We start from the raw sequence: 21,342 nt of genomic DNA on the forward strand, positions 1-21,342 counted from the left end.
ATTTAAAAAGTTGATTTTTTTTTTTTTTAGGTTTATTTATTTTGAGAGAGAGAGAGAGCATAAGCAGGGGAGGGGCAGAGAGAGAGAATCCCAAGCAGGCTCTGCACTGTCAGCATAAAACCCAAAGCGGGGCTCGATCTCACAAACCATGAGATCATGACCTGAGCTGAAATCAAGAGTCAGATGCTTAACCAACTAAGCCACCCAGGCACCCCAAGAGGAAGAGTGATTCTTAAAATCAAAAACAACTATTTACAACCTACAGAACCCCTCTAAGACTAGAAGTTGGTTTTTCAGACAAAAATTCAAAGGCCAGAAGAGAATGGTACAACATATTCAAAGCAATGACAGTAAAAACCTAAAACCAAGAACTTACTCTACCCAGCAAGATTATCACTCAGACGTGAAGGAAAGAGAAGAGTTTCCCGTACAAGCAAAAGTTAAAGGAATTCAACAACCAACCAACCTTATAAGAAATGTTAAAGGGACTTCTATAAATGAAAAGACTGTAACTAGAAGAAAATTATGAAAGAAGGCATTTTAGTGGTAAAGGTAAACATATAGTGAAGGTAGTAGATCAATCACCTATATAGTGTGATGGTTAAAAGACAAAAGTAATAAAATCATCTACACCTACAATAATTGGTCGAAGAACACAAAAAAATAAGATATAAAATATGACATGAAAAACAAAACGGGGGTGGGGCAGTAAAAATGTAGGGCTTTTAGAACATATCTGAATTTACACGACCATCAACATCAATAGACCACTATATACATAGGATGCTATGTATGAACCTCATGATAAACACAAGCCAAATACCTATAAGAGATACACTAAAAAAATAAAGAGAAAGGAAAACAAAACACTAAGGAAAAGTATGATCGCAAGGGAAGAAAGCCAAAAAAGAAGAAAAAACAGAACAAAAACAAAAAAGAAAACAACAAATTAAATGGCAATGAGTACATACCTACCAATTACTACTTCAAATATAAATGGACTGAATGCTCCAATCAAAAGACATAGGGTGGCTGAAAGGATAAAACAAAACAAGATGAAAACAAGACCCAGGTATATGCTGTCTACAAGAGACTCACTTAAGATCTAAAGACACACAGAGACTCAAAGTGAGATGAAAAAGACATTCTCTGCAAATGGAAACCAAAAGGAAGCTGACTTGGCAATACTTATATCAGACAAAACAGACTACAAAAGTCTGTAACAGAGTCAAAGACAGCATTATATCATGATAAAGGGATCAATCCAAAAACAGGATATCTTTGTACCCAACATAGGGCCACCAAAATACATAAAACAAATATTAACAAAGTAATAAGTTGACAGTGATAAAGTAACAGTAGAGTTTATACCCCAGTTATATCAATGAATAGATCATCCAGACAGAAAATCAGTAAGGAAATACTGGCCTTAATACATCAGGACAGCAGAATTAACAGATACATACCAAACATATCATCCAAACACAGCAAAATACATTTTTAAAAAAAATTTTTTTAACATTTATTATTGAGAGACAGAGAGAGACAGAGTATGAGCATGGGAGGGGCAGAGAGAGGGGGAGGAGACACAGAATCTGAAGCAGGCTCCAGGCTCACAGAGCCCAACGTGGGGCTCGAACTCACAAACCGCGAGATCATGACCTGGGCCAAAGTCGGACACTTAACCGACTGAGTCACCCAGGCACCCCCAAAATACACATTCTTTTCAAGTGCACATGGAACATTCTCCAGAATAGATAGCACGTTAGACAGAAAACAAATCTCAATAAATTTAAGAATACCTAAAGCATATCATCTTTTTTTTTAATGTTTACTTTTGAGAAAGACAGAGACAGAGTGTGAGCAGGGGAGGGGCAGAGAGAGAGGAAGACACAGAATCCGAAGCAGGCTCCAGGCTCTGTGCTGTCAGTACAGAGCCCAACATGGGGCTCAAACTCACAAACCACGAGATTATGACCTGAGCTGAAGCTGGACACTTAACCTACTGAACACCCAGGTGCCCCTCAAGTATCATTTCTGACCACAATAGTATGGAAACAGAAATCAGTTATAAGAAGAAAAATGCAAAAACACATTGAACATGTGGAGGCTAAACAATATACTACTATACAACTAATGGGTCAACAAAGAAATGAAAGGAGAAATTAAAAATACTTTGAGACAAAAGAAAATGGAAATACAGCACACCAAAACTTATGAGATAAAGCAAAAGCAGTTCTAAGATGGAAATTCAAAGCTATAAATGCCTACACCAAAAATAAGAAAAATCTCGGGGCCCCTGGGTGGCTCAGTTGGCTGAGCACCCGACTTCAGCTCAGGCTGTGATCTCACGGTTTGTGAATTTGAGCCCTGCATTGGGCTCTGTGCTGACAGCTCGGAGCCTGGAGCCTGCTTTGGATTCTGTGTTTCCCTCTCCTGCTCACACACTCTCTCTCTCTCTCAAAATAAATATTGAAAAAAAATCAGTGATCCAAAAAAAAGAAAATCTCCCAACAAAAAAAGTCCAAGACCAGGCAACTTAATTGATGAATTCTACCAAACATTCAAAAAAGAATTAATATCGATCCTTCTTAAACTCTTCCAAAATAGGGGAAGGGAATACTTCCAAACACATTTTATGAGGCTAGCATTAACCTGATATCAAAACCAGACACAGATGCCACAAGAAAAAAATTGATAGGCCAACATCTCTGATGAATACAGATACAAAAATCCTAACACAGTATTAGCACATAGAATTCAACAATACACTAAAAGGATTATATACCATGATCAAATGGGATTTATTCCAGGGACGCAAGGTTCAAATGCACAAATCACACAATGTGATATACCACATTAACAACATGAAACTTGGAAAAATCATATGACCTCTCAATAAATGCAGAAAAAGCATTTGACAAAATTCAACATCCACTCACGATAAAAAAAAAAAAAAAAAAAAAAAAAACCCATCAACAAACTGGGTATACAGGGAATACACCTTACCATAATATTAAGACAATTCCACAGTTAATATCACACTCACTGGTGAAAAACCAAAAACTTTTCCTCTAAAATCAGAAACAAGACAAGAATGCCTGTTCCTGTCACTTTTATTCAACACATTACTGGAGGTGCTAGCCAGAGCAATTAAATAAGAAAAAGAAATTAAGGGCATCCAAAGTGGAAAGAAGAACAAAAAGTGTCAGTAATTTCAGATAATACGACATATATAGAAAACCCTAAAGACTCACCAAACTTTTAGAATAAATACAGTACAGTCGCAGGATACAAAACCTATATACAGAAATAAGTTACATTTCTCTACACTAATAACAAACTATCTGAAATTAAGAAAATAACCCCATTTGCCAGTGCATCAAAAAGAATAAAACATCTAGGAATAAAGTTAACCAAGGACGTAAGAAACCTCTACACTGCAAAGTGTGAGACATTCATGAGAGAAACTGAAGACAACACAAATAAATGGAAAGATACACCATGCTCATGGATTGGAAGAGGACCATTATTAAAATGGCCATACTATCCAAAGCAAACTATGGATTCAATGCAATCCCTATCAAAATTCCAATGGCATTTTCCATACAAAAAGAATAAACTAATCCTAAAACTTACATGGAACCACAAAAGATCCTGAATAGCCAAAGTAATCTTGAGAAAGAACAAAGCTAGAGGTATCACACTTCTTGATTTCACACTATATTACAAAGCTACAGTAATCAAAAGAGTATAGTACTGACAAAAAAAAGTGTTACACAGATCAATGAAACAGAATAGAGAGCCCACATATGCATATATGGTCAACAGATTTATGACAAATGAGCCAAGAATAACAATGCACAAAGGGCAGTCTCTTTAATAAGTGGTGCTGGAAAAACTGGGCAGCTACATGCAAAAGAATGAAATTGGACCACTATCTTACACCATTAACAAAAATTAACTTAAAATGAATTAACAACCTGAATATAAGACCTGAAACGATAAAAGACGAAGAAGAAAACACAGGTGGATAAGTTTCCTGATATCAGCTTTGGAGATGATTTGTCAGACTTGACATCAAAAGCAAAAACAAAAGCAAAAAAGTGGCACTGCATCAAACTAAAAAGCTTCTGCACAGCAAATGAAACCAATAAAATGGAAAGGCAACTTACTGAATGGGAGAAAATATTTGCAAATCATGTATCTGATTAGGGGTTAAGATCACAAAAATATGTAGGGGCACCTAGGTGGCTCAGTCGGTTGAGCAACTGACTTCTGTTCAGGTCATGATCTCATGGTCTGTGAGTTCGAGCCCCGTGTCGGGCTCTGTGCTGACAGCTGAGAGCCTAGAGTCTGGAGCCTGCTTCGGATTCTGTGTCTCCCTCTCTCTCTGCCCCTCCCCACTCATGCTCTGTCTCAGAAATAAATAAACATTAAAAAAAAAAAAAATCACAAATATGTAAAGAACTCATGGAACCTGACACCAAAAAAACAGTCTAATTTAAAAATTGGAAGAGGATCACAAATACATGTTTCCAAAGAAGATCTACAAATGACAACCAACACAATCAACATCATCAGGGAAATGCTAAACCACAATGAGGTATCATCTCACACCTGTTAATAAAAGCCATTATTATAAAGACAAGGTATCACTGTTGGAGAAGATGTGGAGAAAAGGGAACTCTCATGCACTGTTGGTGTGAATGTAAATTGGTGCAATTGAAAATAGAACAACCCTATACTTCAGTAATCCAGTTCTGGTACTTATCCAATGAAACCAAAAACGCTAACTGAAAAGGATACATGCACTCCCTTGCACACAGCACCATTGTTCACAATAGCCAAGATACAGAAACAACCTAAGTATCCATTGATGGATACGTGGATAAAGAAAATCTGATACACACACACACACACACACACACACACACACACACACACACCTGAAATATTATCTAGCCATAAAAGAGTGAAACCTTGCCATATGCAAAAAAATAGATGGACCTTGAGGCCATTATGCTAAGTGAAATAAGTCAGAAAAAGACAAATGTATGATCTCACCTTTATGTGGAATCTAAAAAAAAAAAAAGGCTCATCAATAGAAAACAGATTAGTGGTTGTCAGACACAGCAGATGGGAGATGGATGTATGAAGGAGTCAAAAAGTATACACTATCAGTTATAAAATAAATAAGTAAAAAAGTCATGGGGATGTAATATATAGCACACTAAGTACAGTTAATAAAACCGTATTGTTTATTTAAAAGCTACTAAGAGAGTAAATTGTACAAGTTCTCATCACCAGGGCACCTGGGTGGCTCAGTCCATTAAACATCTGACTCTTAACCTTGGCTCAGGTCATGATCTCATAGTTCGTGAGTTCAAGCCCTGCATCGGACCCTACACTGACAGTGCAGACCCTGCTTGGGATTCTCTCTCCCTCTTCCTCTCTCTCTGCCCCTCCCCGGCTCATGCACACACGTGCACCCTCTCACCCTCTCTCAAAAATAAACATTTAAAAATAAAAATTGTAAAACACTTGCTGTTTTTTAAAACAAGATATTATTAATTCAAATTATACTAAGGCACAAAAAGAAAAGAAATGTTACCTTGATAGCTTTCTGGGAATTGGGTAGTCCTTCCTCTATGTCTTCTAAAAGAATTCCTCCTAAGCCTCGCTGGTCATGCTTATCTAACAGCCTAAGTAGGGCTTTCTTATCTTTCAAGTTGTATTTGGGCTTGAAGGCATACTTCCCATCTATCACTTCAATTTTCGGATTATTGACTAATGCCTGTAATGATGACAGAATTTGGATATATTAACAAAAGGAAACCTCATATATACATTCTTAAATTCTATTAATTATTTTAAAAACATCAAACCCAATATAGTTGTATGTTAAAAGTATCTTGTGAATATCAACTAGCATATCTAAAATGCTGGACATCCAGGATCCAAAAACAACAGGTAGAGATCAGCATGTTGCTCACTTTTTATAAAAGAAACTTATTATCTACATCAATTATTTAAATGAGAAAAACCATTTTATCACAACAGATTTGAAGAAACTATACCCAGATTCTCTTGGAAGATAAAAAAAAAAAAAAAAAAGAATAAACACCAGTTAACATTAATAGACAAAGTGAACTGGGTATTGCCCATCCCACCCTCAAAGTACAGTTTATCGCATACTGGCACTATGCAAGAAACATAACCCTCGGAGGACTTTATCAATAGTCTGCCCCACCTGGTATCAAATGGTACTTATAAGTGTGAAAGGAACTGAAAAGTACCAGACTTGTGCATATAAGAAATCTACCGATAATGGCAGCTTGAGAATGAAACTGAGTAGGAATGCAGGAATTACTGAATATGAATTATATTCTTAGTTCTGCTATATAGCTACTATCAGAAGGAAAGCTCCTCAAAGAAGAGCTATCCTATTTATTTTCTTCTGCAGCTGCCAGCCTGACCCTGGAAAGGAGAAAGAGAAGAAACAAAGAAGAAAGGAGGGGGAACAGAAAAGTAGTAATAATTTTAAACTAATGTTGGTAGTCCATGAAATTTCAAGATTGGGTAAAGCAACAGAATTTAAATGTGGATTACAACTATTTGTGCATCACTGATACAATGAGCTATAATGCTACTGATTAACTGTTCATTTTATAAAAATCAAGTACAGTATCTTGCTTAGTAAAATAAATTATTAAGTTATATTTTAGGAACTTTACATTTGATTTTTAGAATACAGCACTGGTCACACAAAGTATTCTTCTTAATTATCATTTCATACTTAAGTAGAAATGAGGGAAATGTGTGAATTTTTAAAAAGCTATTAATTTCTAAATTAGCATGGTCACTGATTATTGTGGGGTTTCTTTTCTTCCAATGATGTGTGTACATACACAATGTTAAGGATTAGTTTTTGAAGTAATCTATTAGAGGCAATAATATCACCATCACGTCATAATAGTAGTAACAGCATAACAAATATCTCATTATCCCTATACTACCTCATGGTATAAATGTCTAAAACATACATAAAAACAATACAATTTGACAAAATACATTCTAAATTTAGCAATTAAAAAAAGCAATTATTCTGGAAAAACTTAAATGAAATGGTACAATGACAGACTTCTTTATAATTTTTATGCTAAAGTCTTCGACATTTTGAAATAGATACACAAGATCTTAAGAAAACCAATAAATCAAACCACCTTAAAATGTGTATGTTTAAAAAAACAAAAACAAAGACCCTATGCCAATTCTTTTAAGTAAAAATTATCAGATTTCAGTATATTAAAAATCTTAGTTACAGCAAATATTTCATGGTAACCAACTTTCTTAATGCTATTTTAAGCCTAGTCTTACCTCAGTCATTAGCCATTGTTTCTGCTTGAGTCCTATATCTAAATGTTGTGTTTCATCCAAAATTTCTTCTAAAGTGAGAGGATGTGTATCTCCTCGCTGATGCCGTGTCTATTGAGGGAAAACATTGTTATTAGGAGACAGTTTTAAAATGCTACATGTATTAAGTAATAGATACAAGTAAGGGAATCTTTCAGGAATGTAGAACATGTATCATTTGAGGCAACACGATTATAGTGATGAACAGAATGGACTATAAAAATCAAACAGAACTGAGTTCAAATTTGCAGCTCTAAAAAATCAAATGATAAACTGAGAAAAAATATTTTCAGCTCATTATCACAAAGAGCTAATCTTCCTAATATTTTAACAGCTCCAAAAACCTAATAGGAAAATGACCCAAAGTCAGGAGCATATAAATCACAGAAAAGGAAATGCAAAAAACCTTAAATATATGAAAAGATACTCAACTTACACCAAAATATTTCATAACCATTACACTGGCAAAAATCCATATTTTTTATGGTTTTTTTTTTTTTAATGTTTATTTATTTTTGAAAGAGAGACAGAGTGTGAGCAGGGAAGGAGCAGAAAGAGAGGGAGACAGAGAGTCTGAAGCAGGGTCCAGGCTCTGAGCTGTCAGCACAGAGCCTGATGTGAGGCTCGAACTCACAAACCACGACATCATGACCTGAGCCGAAGTCGGATGCTTAACCAACTGAGTCACCCAGGTGCCTCATCAAAAATCCGTATTTGATGACTCCATCAATGAGGGTGTAAAGAAACAGGCCTTCCCACACACTGCTGGTAAAAATGCACACTGACACAACTCCTAGGGAACACAATTTGGCAATATAAATGCATTTAAACGCTTTGACACAGCAATCCATTTCTAGGAATTTACCTTACAGCACAACTTAAAATAAGTGACACAGTCACTGCAGCTCTGGTTGCAAAAGGAAAATATTATAAACAATATGTGGCCAGCAATTGATTAAATCACCCAGACTGATTAAACTATAGAACATCTATGCTACTATACAGATGTTTAAAAAGAAAATGCAGATGTTCTCTATGTGCTAATTTGGAAAGCAGTCCAGAACAAATTATTGAATAAAAACATGCAGGGTCACCTGGGTGGCTCAGTCAATTAAGCGTCCAACTTCAGCTCAGGCCATTATCTCACAGTTCATGAGTTTGAGCCCCGTGTCAGTTTGTGCTGACAGCTCACAGCCTGGAACCTGCTTCAGATTCTGTGTCTCCCTCTCTGCCCCTCCTCTGCTCGCACGTGCTCAAAAAAATATATCAACATTAAAAAATAAAAAAAACTTTTTTAAAGTCCTCCAAACAAAACCCTCCTGTGAATTTAAAATCAGTTCATTACAGGGGCGCCTGAGAGTCTCAGTTAAGCATCTGACTCTTGATTGTGGCTCAAGTCATGATCTTCGCAGTTGTGACATCCAGCCCCATTATCAAGCTCTGTGCTAAGTGTAGAGCCTGCTTAAGATTCTCTCTCTCCCCCGCCTCAGCCCCTCTCCCCCGCTCACACACTCTCTCTCCCCCCACCCAAAAAATCAATTCATTGCAAAAATTAAAAACCCTGATGGGGCGCCTGGGTGGCGCAGTTGGTTAAGCGTCCGACTTCAGCCAGGTCACGATCTCGCGGTCCGTGAGTTCGAGCCCTGCGTCAGGCTCTGGGCTGATGGCTCGGAGCCTGGAGCCTGTTTCCGATTCTGTGTCTCCCTCTCTCTCTGCCCCTCCCCCGTTCATGCTCTGTCTCTCTCTGTCCCCAAAAAAATAAACGTTGAAAAAAAAAAAAAATTTTTTTTTTAAATAAAAAAAAAAACCCTGTTGATGTTTGCCATGAACTTACTGGCATAAGGACAGATGGAAATTTACTAACCAAACTCACAACTGGTGTGATGGATTAAAAAAATTAAAACCATAATTTTGTAATTATGTACTGTTGTCAGTACATTTTGCATCCCCTCTCCCAAATACTGCAACCTCTCCAAAGACTTCCATGCCCAAACCCTGAAACCTGTGACTATGTTACCTTATGTGGCCCAAGGGACTTCACTGGTGTGACTAAATTAAGGATCCTGAAATGGAGAGATTATTGTGAATTATTCAGGTGGGCCCAATATAATCACAAGTGTTTCTAAGGGGAAAAGGGAGACCTCAGAGTCAGTGATGGGACAGTGGAAGAGGTCGGAGTGATGCAAGAAAGGACAGGTATCATGAAATGCAGACAAAATGCAGACAGGCTCTAGAAGTCAAAAAAGAAAACAGGGGCACTTGGATGGCTCAGTGGGTTGAGCATCCGACTTCAGCTCAGGTCATGATCTCACAGTTCATGAGTCTGAGCCCAGAGCCTGGAGCCTGCTTCATATTCTGTGTGTCTCCCTCTCTCTCTGTCCCTGCCCTGCTCACACCCTCTCAAAAAATAAATACATGTTAAAAAAAAAATTTTTTTTTTAAAGAAAAAACAAGAAGTTCCCTCAGAGAGCCCCCTGAAAGAACCAGCCCTGCCTACACCCAGACTTCAGCCCAGTGAGATGGATTTTGGACTTCTGACTTCAAAAACCGTAAAATAATAAATTTGTGCTTTTTTAAGCCACTAAGTTTGTGGTAGTTTGTTACAGCAGCAATAGAAAACGAATACCTATACTTTCTCCCCTTTAAATCTATAAATCTTGAAGTATTTATAGCTATACATCAATTAAAACCAAGTATCCAGGGGCGCCTGGATGGCTCAGTTGGTTGAGCATCCTGCTCTTAATTTCAGCTCAGGTCATGATGTCACAGTTTGCAGGATTGACTCCAGCCATCAGGCTCTGTGCTGACAGCACAAAGGCTGCTTGGGAATCTCTCTCTCCCTCTTTCTCTGCCCCTCCCTGCTCACACAAGAAGATGCTCGCGCGTGTGAGAGAAGATGCTCTCTCTATATATATACACACACACACGTGTATATATATATATAAATAAACTTTAGGGGGGAAAGTAAAAAATAAACAAAATAGTTATTCTGTATCCTCCATTAACACTGATTAAATCTAACATATTTGCCTTAGTTTTCTTCACATTAAAAACTTTCCCCCCATTGAGTTAAATATAAAATTATCAAAGGCCAAGTTAATCTTAAAATCTAAGCAGAAAAGAATGAATACATCTCAAGAAAAATAAAAAAGCACTAGCCCTATCTTTATTATTATATTTAAATTTAAATATGGGATTTTTACAATCAGAACAAGCTGAAAAACGAAAGTAATATTCATTGTATGAAAGCCTAACCATTTTCACTGAACTATGTAAACAGAGAAGCCAAACACAGCTGTCAAATTATCAAGTGAAAACCTGTTATAACAAAATGAGGGGGAAAAAAAAAGAGCAAGAGAGATAAACCTGAGAAACTCAAAATTACTTCCTTATTTCTTGCTCTTCGATCAGGAGTTAAGAAAAATGAAAAAAAAAATGAAGGATGCATAGAGAGACTACGTAACACTCTAAAGCTAGTTTTCAGTGAAGAACAATTACACACCTTTGTTAAATTCCTTCCTGATCACTAGATGATTTTTGGTGTATTGCATTTTGTATTTTATTTCGCTATTTTTTTTCTTGCAACTTCGTAGAAATTGGCTTTTTTTTATAGTGGCCTTATTTTTATCAACCTTAATTCTAACAGCTTGCATAGTCTCTTGGCTTTCCTATGTATTTAATCATGTCATCTACAGTTCTACTTCTTCCTTTACAGTTTTTACATCTGTTACTTCTTTTTTCCTGCTTCACTGCACTAGGGGGGACTTCCAGTGTAATACCCAACAGATGTTGTGACAATCAGTACCTTTTATCTTTTTCTGACCTCAGGAGAAAACCATTCACTGTTTTACCCTAAGTATTTGGGTTTTCACAGATACCATCTCATCACAGGGTGCTTGACCAGTATTCCACAGAATCCTAGGGTTCCATAAAATGTCACTAGGGGGAGCATGAGAAACTGTGATTCTAAAAAATAAACATCAATTCTGCAACCACACATACCATGCAACCTGAGGGCTCACAGCAACAGGCAAACTACTGAGCAGCCATGCCAACGTTTTCATCAGGTCTTTTAGCACCACGTGGCAAGTAGGGCTATGTTCACTTGGACAAGCCCATTACCAGTTTCCAATGAAATAGAGAGAAGCCACTGATAATTGGTAAGCTCTATATTGCACAAACGGGAGCACAGTAGGCTGACAATGTCAGCAATTCCCTTCCAAATTACCTCCCCTAACCTCCCACTATACAGCGCCAACTCACTCATGGGAGTTCACAAGCTCTGGTGGCAAAAAGGAAATCTGAGGGAAATATTCATTCTGAACAAGGAATTTGTACATACCAGGACTCACCTGCCCCAGGCTGCTTTGCTGTTGTAAATGTTGTAAAACACAGATCACATAGTAAAAAGAAAGTAAAATACATTGTGAAGTGTTTATTTTTTGAAATATTCTCATTTAATAAATCCCTGTGGTTTGATAATTTGTTAGCATTTGTTTTATAAACATGTCTGACAGTCCAGTGCAATGATTTTTTAAGATGAGATTAAGTGAGGGGCGCCTGGGTGGCGCAGTCGGTTAAGCGTCCGACTTCAGCCAGGTCACGATCTCGCGGTCCGGGAGTTCGAGCCCCGCATCGGGCTCTGGGCTGATGGCTCAGAGCCTGGAGCCTGTTTCCGATTCTGTGTCTCCCTCTCTGCCCCTCCCCCGTTCATGCTCTGTCTCTCGCTGTCCCAAAAATAAATAAACGTTGAAAAAAAAAAATTTTTTTTTAAATTAAAAAAAAAAAAAAAAAAAAAGATGAGATTAAGTGACAGAGAGGATTCAAAGCCCAGTACCACAAACAATTCTAATAAGGTTAGTAATCAAAAACTATAATCCCCTGTTGAATCACTTTATTGTACACCTGAAACAAATAGAACATTGTATGTTAACTACACTAGGATTAAAATAAAAACTTAAAAATAACTAGGGTCACCCAGCTGACTCAGGCAGCATGCGACTGGATCTCGGGGTTGTTAGGACCCCATATTAGGTACAGAGTGCTTAAAAATAAAATCTAAAAAAAAAAAAAAAAAAAAAAAAAGAGGCCTACCATTCTAATGAAAAGCTACTCGCCAATTTTAGATGGGCTGGTAACCCAAGGTGTCTTATTTCATTGTACACTGTCTGTAGCAAACAATATGTAATGGCTCCGGCAAAACTGAAAAGATTCTTAACTATAAGCCACAGACACTGGACACAGTCGATGTACTTAATATTTTAAATAGCTACTGGAATCTCAAAACAAAACAGAGGTAAGCTTTTGTTAAAAAAAAAAAAAAAAAAGTCACATTCAGTGAAAAAGCTCAGGAAACAAGTTATTGGTAATAGAACTTACTGCCCAGAACAGAGGGGACGGGGACTTAGAGGAGGGAAATCACAGTTGGTAGGAACCTAATAATGACAACATGTCAAATGATAGTAAAATGCACGGCATGAGAAATTGAAAAGTACCAAAAAGTATAAGGTAAGTCGACAAACTGAGGACACATCACATAGTGCTGCACAAATTTAACAAACTAACAACAGCTTGTCTATGCAAGTTGACAAATCAACAGGTTTCACTAATAAATGTAGTAATTTATTCACTATTCACTATTCATCATTTTTCACTAATAAATGTAGTTTGTGCAGAATCTTTAAATGACAAATTTCAAGAAAAACTCCTCTGCCACAAAGAACTGCCACGACAAAGCGAAGAGCAGGATATACTTGATGTAGTGCCTTCACATCTGGAAACAAAGGTCTCTCTTAGAGTAACTGCTCTGTTATCTTCACTGATGTGCCCCATCAATGGTTGGCTCAATACAAGGTTTTAACTCTTGTGAAAAAACAAATATTCTGATGTCGTCACAAAACACTATTTCTTCAGAGAGGTACTGGAATCAAAAACCCTTGAAAAGAAAAATGTCCCAAATGATGCTTTAAAAATGATCTGCTTTATTAAGCAGAGACTAGTGCACTTCAACACATAAATCTATGTACAGAAATTCAGTGGCTTAGCAGAGGAGTCCTTGAAAGAATATTTAAGCTAAAAGGTGAATTTCAGCTGAAAGGTCGTACTTTACTGAATGCTTTGAAAATGAAGAATGACTGCAGAAGCCAGTTTTCATAGCAGACATTTTTTTAAACCTATGAACTGGCAGGGGCGCCTGGGTGGCGCAGTCGGTTAAGCGTCCGACTTCAGCCAGGTCACGATCTCGCGGTCCGTGAGTTCGAGCCCCGCGTCAGGCTCTGGGCTGATGGCTCAGAGCCTGGAGCCTGTTTCCGATTCTGTGTCTCCCTCTCTCTCTGCCCCTCCCCCGTTCATGCTCTGTTTCTCTCTGTCCCAAAAATAAATAAACGTTGGAAAAAAAAAAAAATTTAAACCTATGAACTGGCTGAACAAGTTTCTGCAAGCCTCAAAAACAATGCTTTAAGTGATAAGACTTCAAAGGAAAACAGAATCTCTGGAAAAGTCGTGTGACAAAAGAAAATTCTGTAATGCTGTTTGGTCTGGAGAATGAGGAAGGATATTAGCAAGTCTCAAGCATTACTGAAAACCACCCAGAAGAACTAAGAAAACAAAATTAAACAATGTTTTTCCTACCTTTCAACACAAATCTACACCTGGAAGAAGGACCCTTTCTCTGACTCTTCTGTTCATCTGAGAACAAGTAAGTTGCCTACTTAGATAAGGTTTAAAAAAAAAAAAAATCGTAGCTGGGGCCCCTGGCTGGCTCAGTCTGTGGAGCATACAAATCTTGATCTCAGGGTTGTGACTTCAAGCCCCTCATTGGGTGCAAAGATTACTTAAAACTAAAATCTTTAGAGGAACATGGGTGGTTCAGTTGGTTGAGTGTCTGACTCTTCATTTCAGCTCAGGTCATGATCCCAGGGTCATGGGACTGAGCCCTACGTCAGGACTGGAGCCTGCTTAAGATTCTCTCTCCCCCACTCTGTGCCTCACCCTCTCTCCCTGCTTGCTCACTCTCTCTAAAAATAAAATAAAATAAAATCTTTAAAAAATATCACAGAAAAAACTGAATTTTATGTATACTACTGACTCACATTAAAGCTGATACCCTATCTGGGAAGGAGGAACCACACAAAGGAAAAGAGTAGGCTAAAAAAATAGGACAAAATACAAAGACAGAAAACTGACATTCTCTACTCAACAGAAAACTGACAATTATTATTGACTTATCATATCCACAATTTACTGATTAGATAATAAACATGAACTATAGATATAACAATTTTTACAAGATTCTCTAAGACCTAAAAATGATAAAATATTTCAAGGGTTCTTTCAGGGTACAATGACTGACAAAATGCTCTTCTACTGGTTTAAGGCAGTTTGCTTCTACTACTAATTTGTTATAAGTTTTCATCATGAATCAGTGTTAAATTTTGTCAGAGGCTTTGTAAGAGGTATGAGGTAAGAGGTATGAGGTATGTAAGAGGTTTAAGGCAGTTTGCTTCTACTACTAATTTGTTATAAGTTTTCATCATGAATCAGTGTTAAATTTTGTCAGAGGCTTTGTAAGAGGTATGACATAACCTCTTTTTTTTTTATAAAAATTTTTTTTCAACGTTTTTAATTTATTTTTGGGACAGAGAGAGAAAGAGCGTGAACAGGGGAGGGGCAGAGAGAGAGGGAGACACAGAATCGGAAACAGGCTCCAGGCTCCGAGCCATCAGCCCAGAGCCTGACGCGGGGCTCGAACTCACGGACCGCGAGATCGTGACCTGGCTGAAGTCGGACACTTAACCGACTGCGCCACCCAGGCGCCCCTGACATGACCTCTTAATATGACTTCAACTGTTTTTTAAATATTAACTACCATATTCCTAAAATAAATTTCATCATAACATATTATCCTTCTTATATATATGAGTAGATTCCATTTGTATCTTTTTAAGGATTTTTACATCTGTATTTATGAGATAATGGTGTATAATTTAAATACTTTATTTAAAACTGTAAATAAATTTGCGTTCTGGACCCAACCCTGCTATCAACCAGAAGAACTGTCCCTATAATAAGCTAGCCATTTAATTTCCTTGGACTTCAGAGTTTCTAAATTCAAATATAATTGTTAGAATTTTTTTTTTTTTAATTTTTTTTTCAACGTTTTTATTTATTTTTGGGACAGAGAGAGACAGAGCATGAACGGGGGAGGGGCAGAGAGAGAGGGAGACACAGAATCGGAAGCAGGCTCCAGGCTCCGAGCCATCAGCCCAGAGCCTGACGCGGGGCTCGAACTCACGGACCGCAAGATCGTGACCTGCCTGCAGTCGGACGCCCAACCGACTGCGCCACCCAGGCGCCCCTATAATTGTTAGAATTAATTCAGACAGGAGCTGAGCCAGTGTTTCTCAAACTTCAGCCTGTATCAATCACCTGAAGGGCTTATTAAACCACAGACTGTTGAACTGCTTTCCCAGAGTTTCAGACTAAACAGATTTAGGAAGTGGCCCCCAAATTTTCACTCCTGGTAAATTCCCAAGTTTAAAAAAAAAAAAAAAAAAACTACCTAGGTGATGATGATGATGCCATTGTTTGGAGAATGACACTTTGAGAACCACTGGGCTAGTAAACCAAAATAATCAAATTTTTCAACATGATGGGTTTCTTTTCATGTTTATTTACTTTGAAAGAGAGAGAGCAAGAGCTGGGAAGGGGCAAAGAGACAGGGAGAAAGAATCCCAAGGAGGCTCCACACTGCCAGCACAGAGCCCAACATGGAGCTTGATCTCACAGAACCATGAGATCATGACCTGAGCCAAGACCTGAGCCAAAACCAAGAGTCAAACACTTAACCGAATGAGCCACTCAGGCACCCCTCAACATGATGTTTTAAATAACCAAGATATATCCACATAAAACCACAATAAAGGGTAATGGTGAGAACTGTGAGAACTGAGAGAAAATCATTCTAATAAAAACAAAGTGCACTACAGGGATATGTTGTCTCAGGACTAGTGTCACATTAGGAGAAAGTGGCATCCTTCATAAGGGAATTTTCAAAATAATTTGCTTTTTTTAGACAACACTTTTAAGCAATGATATTTGTTTTACATTAACTTTTTCTATTAAAACCCTTCTGGGGCGCCAGGGTGACTCAGTTGGGCATCTAACTCTTCATTTCAGCTCAGGTCATGATCCCAGCGTCGTGGGATCAAGCCGTGTTGAGCTCTGCACTGAGCATGGAGCCCTATTGAGATTCTTCCTTTCTCTTTCTTTCTCTTTCTCTCTCTCCCCTGCCCGCCCCCCCAACCCTGGCTCAATCTCTCTAAAGCAATTAATTAATTAAATCCTTCTAAAATGGACCATGAAATTCTTCTATCTTTTCAAACAAGTCCACTAAACATTTAAACATCTCAGGAGCTAGTGAGATGTGTTGGGCAGTTTGTCCGTGTGCCAAATGTTCTCAGTATTATGATTTTGAAGTTCTTGAATCTGCCTTCAATTTTTTTTCCTGTTTAGTACCCCTAAACCCAATTAGCAAATCCCACTGTGCCTATCTTAAACAGTTCTCTTACGGTGCCCCTTGAACTTTCTCCATATAATTTCTACGTAATTTTCACTAAGCAATTAAAAAGTTCCTCTTTAAATAAATGAACAAGTTGTAAGGAGTTTTCTGTTATTAACTTTTTTGCTTCCTAAGCTCTTGGTTTTATCAGATCTTCAAAAATGGGACAGCTGAAAACCTTCCAAGAATCAATCTACAGATCACCTCCCATACGTATTCTTTTCCCTTTTCATAAATAGGCCCTCTCCTGTTTACAGCAACAAAAAAGGTAACACTCTCACTTCCACCTAGAATTTATGATACATTGCCTGGAGATGTAATAAACTCTGGGGACCCCCAAAAAAGGACAAGTCAAAAAATATTGTTTGGAAGAACAACTTATAAACAATGAAGTGTCATAAACTATCCACTATAGGGCTTCTTATCTTTTCTAGTCTTATATATTTTTCTAAGAGTTAAAAATAGGATATTTTAGCTCCTGCTAGGATATTCTGATGTGATATTGTCTGTGAGCAATTCAGAGCAATTTCCTTTAAACAACTTTATCTCTTCCAACCCCACATACCCCACACTTCCATGCTGCACTGTCCAAAAATGCACTATTCTTTTGGGAGAGGCTAATAACAGCAAAGTAAATAAAGGGAATATTGGTAAGAAATATCTAACAAGAAAACTAAATTTTTTGAGTACTTAAATATAAGTAATTCTCTTCAGCAATTCTCAAACCTCATTCCATGAATATCTATTAGCTTAAAGAAAAAGCACATTTAAAAAGCTTTAAATATCAATTAAGCAATATCAATTAAGAGGCTGACTTTATAACAAGTACTTTCCAGGAACACCAAATTATTCAAATTATGCTCCATAAAACCCACAAAAACTATATACAAACTATTTTAGATTAAGCATTATTCGACATAGTTAAAACCTATTTTGTAAATCATATCATGAAACTTTTATTCTAAGTAAATTCTCTTTTGAACACTTTAATATTCTACCTCTAGTAAAAAAAAAAAATCAGTCATAGCTCACTGTAAGAATGAATCATTTTTAGCAATAGGTATTCTTCTACTTTATCACTAATTACCCCAAAATAAAATTTATGGCATTATTTCTGAATCATTCCCTTTTATTTCTATCTAAAAGCTGAATGCCAGAGATCAGAAGATGTAAGTCCACACATTTAGAAAAGCAGTAACACACTTTTCATATCCCTTCGTATTAATTTATAATGATACAAATAGGTAAACAGCCTATTTGTTTTTAAAATTATAAAAAGGATAAATTAATTCTATTGGACTCATCATATAATTTTAACCTCAACTACCTTAATAGTATCTTTCGGTATGCAATTCTATAACTTCTCAGTGGTTTTTATATTACTTAAAATATGCTTAACCTATTTATTTTAACTTAAAAGGAAAAGATATTTTATGATTAAAAACAAGTTTGGGGGCGCCTGGGTGGCGCAGTCGGTTAAGCGTCCGACTTCAGCCAGGTCACGATCTCGCGGTCCGGGAGTTCGAGCCCCGCGTCGGGCTCTGGGCTGATGGCTCAGAGCCTGGAGCCTGTTTCCGATTCTGTGTCTCCCTCTCTCTCTGCCCCTCCCCCGTTCATGCTCTGTCTCTCTCTGTCCCAAAAATAAATAAACGTTGAAAAAAAAAAAAAAATTTTAAAAACAAGTTTGATATAACTGGTTGGTCTGACAATGGAGACGAGCTTTGTTAACTGGAAGATACTTTCTATAAATATAACAAGCTAAACTTTCAACCTACAGGTGTTGACTAAAATATATTTATACACATAATAAGATAAAGCATCTTATGAAAAAACTCCATTGGCAAACATGCACTGAAATTAATAATGTTTTTGGGAGGGGTGTCTGGGTGGCTCAGTCAATTGAAGGTCCAACTCTCGGTTTCAGCTTGGGTCATGATCTTGTGGTTTCAGGAGTTCAAGCCCTGCATTGGGCTCCGTACTTATGGTGCGGAGCCTGCTTGTGATTCTGTGTCTCCCTCTCCACCCCTTCTCAACTTATGCTGTCTCTCCAGCTCTCAAAATAAATAAATAAACTTAAAAAAATAATATTTTTATTTTCTCAATGACTTATGATTATATCAAAGAAAATGCCTATAAGGGGAAGAAGGAGGAACTGATATAATTAGACATTTGCTAAGTCTTGGTAAAGTCTTTATGATATACTTCATAAAAAATTAGGACCAGGTAATAAATCCTTTGACAAATTAGGTGATTCTCATTCTTTTGCTTTCAACAAAACTGAAGGAGTAGAACCTAATAAAACATTAAATTAATGGATGCTTGATGATAAATCTTTAAGTAATTTCTGATATAACTTGGAAGGTTTTACTATCACAAAACTTCCAGCAGAACGAGCTTATTTAAATGAACACTTATTTTTTAATAAATAAACAACCTACAAAATCTAAAAAGAACAGAAATTGGTGCCAAATCTGATTTCATTCTATCAATGCATATTACATATCGCCAGATACAAAAACTTCTGGAAGAAGAGAGGAGACAATTCCATTCACTTCATTAAAAAATGAACCCCGAGGGCTGCCTGGGTGGCTCAGTCAGTTGGGTGTCCGACTTTGGCTCAAGTCAATGATCTCACAGTTGATGTCTCTCTCTCAAAAATAAATAAAAACGTTAAAAATAAATAAATAATGCCAAGTGCGCCTGGGTGACTCAGCTGGTTAAGCGTTCAACTTCAGCTCAAGTCATGAGTTCGAGCCCCATGTCAGGCTCTGGGCTGACAGCTCAGAGCCTGGAGCCTGCTTCAGATTCTGTGTGTGTCTCTCTCTCTCTCTCTACCCCTACCCTACTCATGCCTCTCTCTCTCTCTCTCTCGAAAGTAAATGAACATTAAGAAAATTTTTTTGAGAAAATGAACCCCTGCTGAATAACTATTACACACAAAGCAAATTTTATCAAAATTTTAATATATGTAAGTTATTCTAATCAACTGTGTGCTAATAATTTTGACAGTAGTTAGAACCTTATGGTCACAAGTTTTTTGTTGTTGTTGTTTTGTTTTGTTTTTTTAATGTTTATTTTTGAGAGAGAGAGTGTGCGCACAAGCCGGGAAGGGGCAAAGAAAGGAGACAGAGGGTCCGGAGTGGGCTCTGTGCTGACAGCAGAGAGCCTGATGTGGGGCCCAAGCTCATGAACCATGAGATCATGACCTGAGCTGAAGTTGGATGCTTAACTGACCGAGCCACCCAGGCACCTCAAGAAAAACATTTCCAATTCCAATTTATATATAGTATTGTAGCAAATAAGTTTGACAGATGATGATTAAAATATTTTCAAGAATAAAAATAGAGAACATTAGGATAAAATGCACTGGAAGTAACAGAACAGACATACAAGTTCAAAAGGAAAATGATTAAAATTTCCAAACATATGTTTGTGTTTACATTTTTAATAAATAATGGGACTTAGAACCCCTTAGAGGTATTTTGTTGAAATGTGACAATATGTCAGAAATTCCATCCTTTTGCTGAAAAACTGTTATTGTCAATTTCAATATGTGCAAAGGGACACACAATCTCTGGAAACTGTTTCAGGAAATAATTGAGCACAAATTTGAAGACAACAGTCCTAAAGAAAGTGAGAAGTAAGGGTCATACAGATTAAGTGAAGACTGTTATCAACAGAGTAACAAAAATATGACATTTGAATGTCAATCTCCCTCAATAAACTAACAGCCATGAGGGCATATTTTTCTAGGTAGTCCCACCATTAATGCTATAAATAGCATACAGGTTTTAATAACTTGTTTACCACATAAGGGAATAAGTGGATGGAATGAATGAATAGTGAATATGTATCAAAGTGTATTATTTGATAATGGGAAATTACAAACTAACTGATTTCTACTACAAGTCAAATATAAACTACAAATTTCAGTCAGAGTCAGACATTGACATTAAGTCTCTTAAATTACACAAGAAAAGGCCTAACAAAACAAAATTTTGATTTCTATTTTAAGCAATACATAGCTGAAATTTGAAATAACAAAAACAGGGGTGCCTGGGTGGCGCAGTCGGTTAAGTGTCCGACTTCAGCCAGGTCACGATCTCGTGGTCCGTGAGTTCGAGCCCCGCGTCGGGCTCTGGGCTGGTGGCTCAGAGCCTGGAGCCTGTTTCCGATTCTGTGTCTCCCTCTCTCTCTGCCCCTCCCCCGTTCATGCTCTGTCTCTCTCTGTCCCAAAAATAAAATAAAAACGTTGAAATAACAAAAACAGCATTTTGACTTTTTTTGAAGAGATACAAATAGTAACTAAAAAGGAATGAGTTTGGCAGAAGGGGGAACATTTGAAATCATTTAGCCATAAATGAAAT

The 21,342-nt window shown here is 37.2% G+C and overlaps 1 protein-coding gene and 1 long non-coding RNA gene across 5 annotated transcripts in view; both read right to left on the bottom strand.

Moving 5' to 3' along the window:
• The window catches only part of GTF2E2 (general transcription factor IIE subunit 2), an 81,578-nt gene that overhangs the window by 27,132 nt on the left and 33,104 nt on the right, over positions 1–21,342 (bottom strand). For all 4 annotated transcript variants that reach the window (XM_086703365.1, XM_025932908.2, XM_086703366.1 and 1 more), the window contains exons 4-5: positions 7,381–7,488; positions 5,615–5,797 (exon numbers count right to left, since the gene is read on the bottom strand). In XM_086703365.1, coding sequence (XP_086559491.1) covers positions 5,615–5,797; positions 7,381–7,488 — 291 coding nt within the window. The remainder of the gene's footprint in view (positions 1–5,614; positions 5,798–7,380; positions 7,489–21,342) is intronic.
• On the bottom strand, positions 15,241–21,195 carry LOC147581532 (uncharacterized). Its single transcript, XR_015250004.1, has 3 exons — positions 18,670–21,195; positions 15,763–18,434; positions 15,241–15,519 (listed from the first exon to the last, which is right to left on the bottom strand). It is a non-coding gene; the product is annotated as an uncharacterized LOC147581532 (long non-coding RNA).

Source organism: Puma concolor, chromosome B1, assembly GCF_028749965.1.
Source record: "Puma concolor isolate L17-30 chromosome B1, mPumCon1.1.hap2, whole genome shotgun sequence".
In the NCBI taxonomy this organism is placed as follows: Eukaryota; Metazoa; Chordata; class Mammalia; order Carnivora; family Felidae; genus Puma; species Puma concolor.